We start from the raw sequence: 10,000 nt of genomic DNA on the forward strand, positions 1-10,000 counted from the left end.
TCTCTCTCTAGTTGTTTCTCTCTCTAGTTGTTTCACTCTCTAGTTGTTTCACTCTCTAGTTGTTTCACTCTCTAGTTGTTTCTCTCTCTAGTTGTTTCACTCTCTAGTTGTTTCTCTCTAGTTGTTTCTCTCTCTAGTTGTTTCTCTCTCTCTGTTTCTCTCTAGTTGTTTCTCTCTCTCTCTAGTGTTTCTCTCTCTGTTTCTCTCTCTAGTTGTTTCTCTCTCTCTAGTTGTTTCTCTCTCTCTCTCTAGTTTTTCTCTCTCTGTTTCTCTCTCTCTATTTCTCTAGTTTCTCTCTCTAGTTGTTTCTCTCTCTAGTTGTTTCTCTCTCTGTTTCTCTCTCCCTAGTTGTTTCTCTCTCTGTTTCTCTCTCTAGTTGTTCTCTCTCTCTAGTTGTTTCTCTCTCTCTGTTTCTCTCTCTCTGTTTCTCTCTCTGTTTCTCTCTCTAGTTGTTTCTCTCTAGTTGTTTCTCTCTCTCTGTTTCTCTCTCTAGTTGTTTCTCTCTCTAGTTGTTTCTCTCTCTAGTTGTTTCTCTCTAGTTGTTTCTCTCTCTAGTTGTTTCTCTCTCTAGTTGTTTCTCTCTCTAGTTGTTTCTCTCTCTAGTTTCTCTCTCTCTGTTTCTCTCTCTCTGTTTCTCTCTCTAGTTGTTTCTCTCTCTAGTTGTTTCTCTCTCTGTTTCTCTCTCTCTGTTTCTCTCTCTCTGTTTCTCTCTCTTGTTTCTCTCTCTAGTTGTTTCTCTCTCTAGTTGTTTCTCTCTCTAGTTGTTTCTCTCTCTCTGTTTCTCTCTCTCTGTTTCTCTCTCTAGTTGTTTCTCTCTCTAGTTGTTTCTCTCTCTGTTTCTCTCTCTCTGTTTCTCTCTCTAGTTGTTTCTCTCTCTAGTTGTTTCTCTCTCTAGTTGTTTCTCTCTCTAGTTGTTTCTCTCTCTAGTTGTTTCTCTCTCTAGTTGTTTCTCTCTCTAGTTGTTTCTCTCTCTAGTTGTTTCTCTCTCTAGTTGTTTCTCTCTCTAGTTGTTTCTCTCTCTCTGTTTCTCTCTAGTTGTTTCTCTCTCTCTGTTTCTCTCTCTGTTTCTCTCTAGTTGTTTCTCTCTCTCTGTTTCTCTCTCTAGTTGTTTCTCTCTCTAGTTGTTTCTCTCTCTAGTTGTTTCTCTCTCTAGTTGTTTCTCTCTCTAGTTGTTTCTCTCTCTAGTTGTTTCTCTCTCTAGTTGTTTCTCTCTCTAGTTGTTTCTCTCTCTAGTTGTTTCTCTCTCTAGTTGTTTCTCTCTCTAGTTGTTTCTCTCTCTGTTTCTCTCTCTAGTTGTTTCTCTCTCTGTTTCTCTCTAGTTGTTTCTCTCTCTAGTTGTTTCTCTCTCTGTTTCTCTCTCTCTCTCTAGTTGTTTCTCTCTCTCTGTTTCTCTCTCTAGTTGTTTCTCTCTCTAGTTGTTTCTCTCTCTAGTTGTTTCTCTCTCTCTTTCTCTCTCTCTGTTTCTCTCTCTAGTTGTTTCTCTCTCTCTGTTTCTCTCTCTAGTTGTTTCTCTCTCTAGTTGTTTCTCTCTAGTTGTTTCTCTCTCTCTGTTTCTCTCTCTAGTTGTTTCTCTCTCTAGTTGTTTCTCTCTCTGTTTCTCTCTCTAGTTGTTTCTCTCTCTGTTTCTCTCTCTAGTTGTTTCTCTCTCTCTGTTTCTCTCTAGTTGTTTCTCTCTCTAGTTGTTTCTCTCTCTGTTGTTTCTCTCTCTCTGTTTCTCTCTCTGTTTCTCTCTCTAGTTGTTTCTCTCTCTAGTTGTTTCTCTCTCTAGTTGTTTCTCTCTCTCTGTTTCTCTCTCTAGTTGTTTCTCTCTCTAGTTGTTTCTCTCTAGTTGTTTCTCTCTCTAGTTGTTTCTCTCTCTAGTTGTTTCTCTCTCTCTGTTTCTCTCTCTAGTTGTTTCTCTCTCTAGTTGTTCTCTCTCTAGTTGTTTCTCTCTCTAGTTGTTTCTCTCTCTAGTTGTTTCTCTCTCTAGTTGTTTCTCTCTCTAGTTGTTTCTCTCTCTGTTTCTCTCTCTAGTTGTTTCTCTCTCTAGTTGTTTCTCTCTCTAGTTGTTTCTCTCTCTCTGTTTCTCTCTCTAGTTGTTTCTCTCTCTAGTTGTTTCTCTCTCTGTTTCTCTCTCTGTTTCTCTCTCTAGTTGTTTCTCTCTCTAGTTGTTTCTCTCTCTAGTTGTTTCTCTCTCTAGTTGTTTCTCTCTCTCTGTTTCTCTCTAGTTGTTTCTCTCTCTAGTTGTTTCTCTCTCTAGTTGTTTCTCTCTCTAGTTGTTTCTCTCTCTAGTTGTTTCTCTCTCTAGTTGTTTCTCTCTCTAGTTGTTTCTCTCTCTGTTTCTCTCTCTAGTTGTTTCTCTCTCTAGTTGTTTCTCTCTCTAGTTGTTTCTCTCTCTAGTTGTTTCTCTCTCTAGTTGTTTCTCTCTCTAGTTGTTTCTCTCTCTGTTTCTCTCTCTAGTTGTTTCTCTCTCTAGTTGTTTCTCTCTCTAGTTGTTTCTCTCTCTAGTTGTTTCTCTCTCTCTGTTTCTCTCTCTCTGTTTCTCTCTCTAGTTGTTTCTCTCTCTCTGTTTCTCTCTCTAGTTGTTTCTCTCTAGTTGTTTCTCTGTTGTTTCTCTCTCTCTAGTTGTTTCTCTCTCTAGTTGTTTCTCTCTCTCTGTTTCTCTCTCTAGTTGTTTCTCTCTCTAGTTGTTTCTCTCTATCTGTTGTTTCTCTCTCTCTGTTTCTTCTCTCTCTCTCTAGTTGTTTCTCTCTCTCTGTTTCTCTCTAGTTGTTTCTCTCTATCTGTTTCTCTCTCTGTTTCTCTCTCTCTGTTTCTCTCTAGTTGTTTCTCTCTAGTTGTTTCTCTCTCTCTGTTTCTCTCTCTAGTTGTTTCTCTCTCTAGTTGTTTCTCTCTCTCTGTTTCTCTCTAGTTGTTTCTCTCTCTGTTTCTCTCTCTAGTTGTTTCTCTCTCTGTTTCTCTCTAGTTGTTTCTCTCTCTCTGTTTCTCTCTCTAGTTGTTTCTCTCTCTAGTTGTTTCTCTCTCTCTGTTTCTCTCTCTGTTGTTTCTCTCTATCTGTTTCTCTCTCTGTTGTTTCTCTCTCTCTAGTTGTTTCTCTCTAGTTGTTTCTCTCTCTCTGTTTCTCTCTCTGTTTCTCTCTCTAGTTGTTTCTCTCTCTGTTTCTCTCTCTGTTTCTCTCTCTAGTTGTTTCTCTCTCTAGTTGTTTCTCTCTCTAGTTGTTTCTCTCTCTCTGTTTCTCTCTCTAGTTGTTTCTCTCTCTCTGTTTCTCTCTCTAGTTGTTTCTCTCTCTAGTTGTTTCTCTCTCTAGTTGTTTCTCTCTCTGTTTCTCTCTCTGTTTCTCTCTAGTTGTTTCTCTCTCTAGTTGTTTCTCTCTCTAGTTGTTTCTCTCTCTCTGTTTCTCTCTAGTTGTTTCTCTCTCTGTTTCTCTCTCTAGTTGTTTCTCTCTCTAGTTGTTTCTCTCTCTCTGTTTCTCTCTCTCTCTGTTTCTCTCTCTCTCTGTTTCTCTCTCTCTCTGTTTCTCTCTCTAGTTGTTTCTCTCTCTGTTTCTCTCTCTGTTTCTCTCTCTAGTTGTTTCTCTCTCTCTCTGTTTCTCTCTCTCTTGTTTCTCTCTAGTTGTTTCTCTCTCTGTTTCTTTCTCTCTCTAGTTGTTTCTCTCTCTCTTGTTTCTCTCTCTCTGTTTCTCTCTCTCTGTTTCTCTCTAGTTGTTTCTCTCTCTCTGTTTCTCTCTCTAGTTGTTTCTCTCTCTAGTTGTTTCTCTCTCTAGTTGTTTCTCTCTAGTTGTTTCTCTCTAGTTGTTTCTCTCTCTGTTTCTCTCTCTGTTTCTCTCTAGTTGTTTCTCTCTCTCTGTTTCTCTCTCTAGTTGTTTCTCTCTCTCTGTTTCTCTCTCTAGTTGTTTCTCTCTCTAGTTGTTGCTCTCTCTAGTTGTTTCTCTCTCTCTGTTTCTCTCTCTAGTTGTTTCTCTCTAGTTGTTTCTCTCTCTAGTTGTTTCTCTCTCTAGTTGTTTCTCTCTAGTTGTTTCTCTCTAGTTGTTTCTCTCTCTCTGTTTCTCTCTCTGTTTCTCTCTAGTTGTTTCTCTCTCTCTGTTTCTCTCTCTAGTTGTTTCTCTCTCTCTGTTTCTCTCTAGTTGTTTCTCTCTCTAGTTGTTTCTCTCTCTCTGTTTCTCTCTAGTTGTTTCTCTCTCTCTGTTTCTCTCTCTAGTTGTTTCTCTCTCTCTGTTTCTCTCTAGTTGTTTCTCTCTCTAGTTGTTTCTCTCTCTCTCTAGTTGTTTCTCTCTCTAGTTGTTTCTCTCTCTCTCTGTTTCTCTCTCTAGTTGTTTCTCTCTCTAGTTGTTTCTCTCTCTAGTTGTTTCTCTCTCTAGCTGTTTCTCTCTCTAGTTGTTTCTCTCTCTCTGTTTCTCTCTCGTTGTTTCTCTCTCTGTTTCTCTCTCTAGTTGTTTCTCTCTCTGTTTCTCTCTCTAGTTGTTTCTCTCTCTGTTTCTCTCTCTAGTTGTTTCTCTCTCTAGTTGTTTCTCTCTCTCTGTTTCTCTCTCTAGTTGTTTCTCTCTCTCGTTGTTTCTCTCTCTCTCTCTGTTTCTCTCTCTAGTTGTTTCTCTCTCTAGTTGTTTCTCTCTCTAGTTGTTTCTCTCTCTCTCTGTTTCTCTCTCTAGTTGTTTCTCTCTCTGTTTCTCTCTAGTTGTTTCTCTCTCTCTCTGTTTCTCTCTAGTTGTTTCTCTCTCTGTTTCTCTCTAGTTGTTTCTCTCTCTCTCTGTTTCTCTCTAGTTGTTTCTCTCTCTGTTTCTCTCTAGTTGTTTCTCTCTCTCTCTGTTTCTCTCTAGTTGTTTCTCTCTCTGTTTCTCTCTAGTTGTTTCTCTCTCTCTCTGTTTCTCTCTAGTTGTTTCTCTCTCTCTCTGTTTCTCTCTCTCTGTTTCTCTCTCTGTTTCTCTCTCTGTTTCTCTCTAGTTGTTTCTCTCTCTCTGTTTCTCTCTAGTTGTTTCTCTCTCTCTGTTTCTCTCTAGTTGTTTCTCTCTCTCTGTTTCTCTCTAGTTGTTTCTCTCTCTCTGTTTCTCTCTCTAGTTGTTTCTCTCTCTCTGTTTCTCTCTAGTTGTTTCTCTCTCTCTGTTTCTCTCTAGTTGTTTCTCTCTCTCTGTTTCTCTCTAGTTGTTTCTCTCTCTCTGTTTCTCTCTAGTTGTTTCTCTCTCTGTTTCTCTCTCTGTTTCTCTCTCTAGTTGTTTCTCTCTCTGTTTCTCTCTCTGTTTCTCTCTCTAGTTGTTTCTCTCTCTAGTTGTTTCTCTCTGTTTCTCTCTCTAGTTGTTTCTCTCTCTAGTTGTTTCTCTCTCTAGTTGTTTCTCTCTCTAGTTGTTTCTCTCTCTGTTTCTCTCTAGTTGTTTCTCTCTCTCTGTTTCTCTCTCTAGTTGTTTCTCTCTCTGTTTCTCTCTCTGTTTCTCTCTCTAGTTGTTTCTCTCTCTAGTTGTTTCTCTCTCTGTTTCTCTCTCTAGTTGTTTCTCTCTCTGTTTCTCTCTAGTTGTTTCTCTCTCTCTGTTTCTCTCTCTAGTTGTTTCTCTCTCTGTTTCTCTCTCTGTTTCTCTCTCTAGTTGTTTCTCTCTCTAGTTGTTTCTCTCTCTGTTTCTCTCTAGTTGTTTCTCTCTCTCTGTTTCTCTCTCTAGTTGTTTCTCTCTCTGTTTCTCTCTCTGTTTCTCTCTCTAGTTGTTTCTCTCTCTCTGTTTCTCTCTAGTTGTTTCTCTCTCTAGTTGTTTCTCTCTCTCTGTTTCTCTCTCTCTGTTTCTCTCTCTCTGTTTCTCTCTCTAGTTGTTTCTCTCTCTCTGTTTCTCTCTAGTTGTTTCTCTCTCTAGTTGTTTCTCTCTCTCTGTTTCTCTCTCTCTGTTTCTCTCTCTGTTTCTCTCTCTAGTTGTTTCTCTCTCTCTGTTTCTCTCTCTCTGTGTTTCTCTCTCTGTTTCTCTCTCTCTGTTTCTCTCTCTCTCTCTGTTTCTCTCTCTAGTTGTTTCTCTCTAGTTGTTTCTCTCTCTCTGTTTCTCTCTCTGTTTCTCTCTCTAGTTGTTTCTCTCTCTCTGTTTCTCTCTCTCTGTTTCTCTCTCTCTGTTTCTCTCTCTGTTTCTCTCTCTCTGTTTCTCTCTCTCTGTTTCTCTCTCTAGTTGTTTCTCCCTCTGTTTCTCTCTCTCTGTTTCTCTCTCTGTTTCTCTCTCTAGTTGTTTCTCTCTCTGTTTCTCTCTCTAGTTGTTTCTCTCTCTAGTTGTTTCTCTCTCTAGTTGTTTCTCTCTCTCTGTTTCTCTCTCTGTTTCTCTCTCTAGTTGTTTCTCTCTAGTTGTTTCTCTCTCTAGTTGTTTCTCTCTCTAGTTGTTTCTCTCTCTAGTTGTTTCTCTCTCTAGTTGTTTCTCTCTCTCTGTTTCTCTCTCTGTTTCTCTCTCTAGTTGTTTCTCTCTAGTTGTTTCTCTCTCTGTTGTTTCTCTCTCTAGTTGTTTCTCTCTCTCTGTTTCTCTCTCTAGTTGTTTCTCTCTCTAGTTGTTTCTCTCTCTAGTTGTTTCTCTCTCTCTGTTTCTCTCTCTAGTTGTTTCTCTCTCTAGTTGTTTCTCTCTCTAGTTGTTTCTCTCTCTAGTTGTTTCTCTCTCTAGTTGTTTCTCTCTCTGTTGTTTCTCTCTCTCTGTTTCTCTCTCTAGTTGTTTCTCTCTCTGTTTCTCTCTCTGTTTCTCTCTCTAGTTGTTTCTCTCTAGTTGTTTCTCTCTCTAGTTGTTTCTCTCTCTAGCTGTTTCTCTCTCTCTGTTTCTCTCTCTAGTTGTTTCTCTCTAGTTGTTTCTCTCTAGTTGTTTCTCTCTCTAGTTGTTTCTCTCTCTCTGTTTCTCTCTCTCTGTTTCTCTCTCTAGTTGTTTCTCTCTCTAGTTGTTTCTCTCTCTCTGTTTCTCTCTCTGTTTCTCTCTCTAGTTGTTTCTCTCTAGTTGTTTCTCTCTCTAGTTGTTTCTCTCTCTAGTTGTTTCTCTCTCTCTGTTTCTCTCTCTGTTTCTCTCTCTAGTTGTTTCTCTCTAGTTGTTTCTCTCTCTAGTTGTTTCTCTCTCTAGTTGTTTCTCTCTCTAGTTGTTTCTCTCTAGTTGTTTCTCTCTAGTTGTTTCTCTCTCTAGTTGTTTCTCTCTCTAGTTGTTTCTCTCTCTGTTTCTCTCTCTCTGTTTCTCTCTCTCTGTTTCTCTCTCTAGTTGTTTCACTCTCTCTGTTTCTCTCTCTCTGTTTCTCTCTCTAGTTGTTTCTCTCTCTGTTTCTCTCTCTCTGTTTCTCTCTCTCTGTTTCTCTCTCTAGTTGTTTCTCTCTCTGTTTCTCTCTCTCTGTTTCTCTCTCTCTGTTTCTCTCTCTAGTTGTTCTCTCTCTCTAGTTGTTTCTCTCTCTAGTTGTTTCTCTCTCTGTTTCTCTCTCTAGTTGTTTCTCTCTCTGTTTCTCTCTCTCTGTTTCTCTCTCTAGTTGTTTCACTCTCTCTGTTTCTCTCTCTCTCACCAAACCACAGAAGAAGATAAGAAGCTTTATGGAATCGCTAGGAACTTGTAAACAATGGCCCATTACTAAATAAATGAGTTCTCTCTCTGTGTTTCTCTCCACTCTTCTCTACCCAGGTCGAGGAATATTCTAGATGATTTCCGCGAGGCCTACTATTGGCTAAGGCAGAACACAGAGGAGCAGGCCAGAGTGATGTCGTGGTGGGACTATGGCTATCAGATAGCAGGGATGGCCAATCGGACCACGCTAGTGGACAACAACACCTGGAACAACAGTCATATAGCACTGGTAAAGACTCATACCCTCATGTGATGTCGGAATGTGAAGGGAGCTGTTGTCACTTCTCAAGGGGAAGAAAAGGTCAGGGATTCGATCTTGCAATGGTCGTTCTGCCCCTGAACAAGGCAGTTAGCCCACTGTTCCCCTGAACAAGGCAGTTAGCCCACTGTTCCCCTGAACAAGGCAGTTAGCCCACTGTTCCCCTGAACAAGGCAGTTAGCCCACTGTTCCCCTGAACAAGGCAGTTAGCCCACTGTTCCCCTGAACAAGGCAGTTAGCCCACTGTTCCCCTGAAGAAGGCAGTTAGCCCACTGTTCCCCTGAAGAAGGCAGTTAACCCACTGTTCCCCTGAACAAGGCAGTTAGCCCACTGTTCCCCTGAACAAGGCAGTTAGCCCACTGTTCCCCTGAACAAGGCAGTTAGCCCACTGTTCCCCTGAACAAGGCAGTTCCCCTGAACAAGGCAGTTAGCCCACTGTTCCCCTGAACAAGGCAGTTAGCCCACTGTTCCCTGAACAAGGCATTTAGCCCACTGTTCCCCTGAACAAGGCAGTTAGCCCACTGTTCCCCTGAACAAGGCAGTAAACCCATTGTTCCCCTGAACAAGGCAGTTAGCCCACTGTTCCCCTGAACAAGGCAGTTAGCCCACTGTTCCCCTGAACAAGGCAGTTAGCCCACTGTTCCCCTGAACAAGGCAGTTAGCCCACTGTTCCCCTGAACAAGGCAGTTTGTTCCCCTGAAGAAGGCAGTTAACCCACTGTTCCCCTGAACAAGGCATTTAGCCCACTGTTCCCTGAACAAGGCATTTAGCCCACTGTTCCCCCTGAACAAGGCAGTTAACCCACTGTTCCCCTGAACAAGGCAGTTAGCCCACTGTTCCCCTGAACCCCACTGTTCCCTGAACAAGGCAGTTAACCCACTGTTCCCTGAACAAGGCAGTTAGCCCACTGTTCCCCTGAACAAGGCAGTTAACCCACTGTTCCCCTGAACAAGGCAGTTAGCCCACTGTTCCCCCTGAAGAAGGCAGTTAGCCCACTGTTCCCCTGAACAAGGCAGTTAACCCACTGTTCCCCTGAACAAGGCAGTTAACCCACTGTTCCCTGAACAAGGCAGTTAACCCACTGTTCCCCTGAACAAGGCAGTTAGCCCACTGTTCCCTGAACAAGGCAGTTAACCCACTGTTCCCTGAACAAGGCAGTTAACCCCACTGTTCCCTGAACAAGGCAGTTAGCCCACTGTTCCCCTGAACAAGGCAGTTAACCCACTGTTCCCTGAACAAGGCAGTTAGCCCACTGTTCCCCTGAACAAGGCAGTTAACCCACTGTTCCCCTGAACAAGGTTAGCCCACTGTTAACAAGGCAGTTAGCCCACTGTTCCCCTGAACAAGGCAGTTAGCCCACTGTTCCCTGAACAAGGCAGTTAGCCCACTGTTCCCTGAACAAACAAGGCAGTTAGCCCACTGTTCCCCTGAACAAGGCAGTTAGCCCACTGTTCCCCTGAACAAGGCAGTTAACCCACTGTTCCCCCTGAACAAGGCAGTTAATCCACTGTTCCCCTGAACAAGGCAGTTGGCCCACTGTTCCCCTGAACAAGGCAGTTAACCCACTGTTCCCCTGAACAAGGCAGTTAGCCCACTGTTCCCCTGAACAAGGCAGTTAGCCCACTGTTCCCCTGAACAAGGCAGTTAACCCACTGTTCCCCTGAACAAGGCAGTTAGCCCACTGTTCCCCTGAACAAGGCAGTTAACCCACTGTTCGCCTGAACAAGTTTTTTTTATCCCACTGTTCCCCTGAACAAGGAGGTTAACCCACTGTTCCCCTGAACAAGGCAGTTAGCCCACTGTTCCCCTGAACAAGGCAGTTAACCCACTGTTCCCCTGAACAAGGCAGTTAACCCCTGTTCCCCTGACCAAGGCAGTTAGCCCACTGTTCCCTGAACAAGGCAGTTAGCCCACTGTTCCCCTGAACAAGGCAGTTAACCCACTGTTCCCCTGAACAAGGCAGTTAACCCACTGTTCCCTGAACAAGGCAGTTAGCCCACTGTTCCCCTGAACAAGGAAGTTAGCCCACTGTTCCCCTGAACAAGGCAGTTAGCCCACTGTTCCCCTGAACAAGGCAGTTAGCCCACTGTTCCCCTGAACAAGTCAGTTAGCCCACAAGGCAGTTAGCCCACTGTTCCCTGAACAAGGCAGTTAGCCCACTGTTCCCCTGAACAAGTGTTAGCCCACTGTTCCCCTGAACAAGGCAGTTAGCCCACTGTTCCCCTGAACAAGGC

The 10,000-nt window shown here is 42.6% G+C and overlaps 1 protein-coding gene across 1 annotated transcript in view; it reads left to right on the forward strand.

The window, feature by feature from the left end:
- The first annotated feature begins 7,549 nt into the window (after positions 1 to 7,549).
- LOC124028073 (dolichyl-diphosphooligosaccharide--protein glycosyltransferase subunit STT3B-like) overlaps positions 7,550 to 10,000 on the forward strand; it is a 15,910-nt gene continuing 13,459 nt past the window's right edge. The window contains exon 1 of the mRNA XM_046340236.1: positions 7,550 to 7,736. Coding sequence (XP_046196192.1) covers positions 7,641 to 7,736 — 96 coding nt within the window. The 5' untranslated portion in view covers positions 7,550 to 7,640. The remainder of the gene's footprint in view (positions 7,737 to 10,000) is intronic.

Source organism: Oncorhynchus gorbuscha, unplaced genomic scaffold, assembly GCF_021184085.1.
Source record: "Oncorhynchus gorbuscha isolate QuinsamMale2020 ecotype Even-year unplaced genomic scaffold, OgorEven_v1.0 Un_scaffold_3723, whole genome shotgun sequence".
Taxonomy (NCBI): Eukaryota; Metazoa; Chordata; class Actinopteri; order Salmoniformes; family Salmonidae; genus Oncorhynchus; species Oncorhynchus gorbuscha.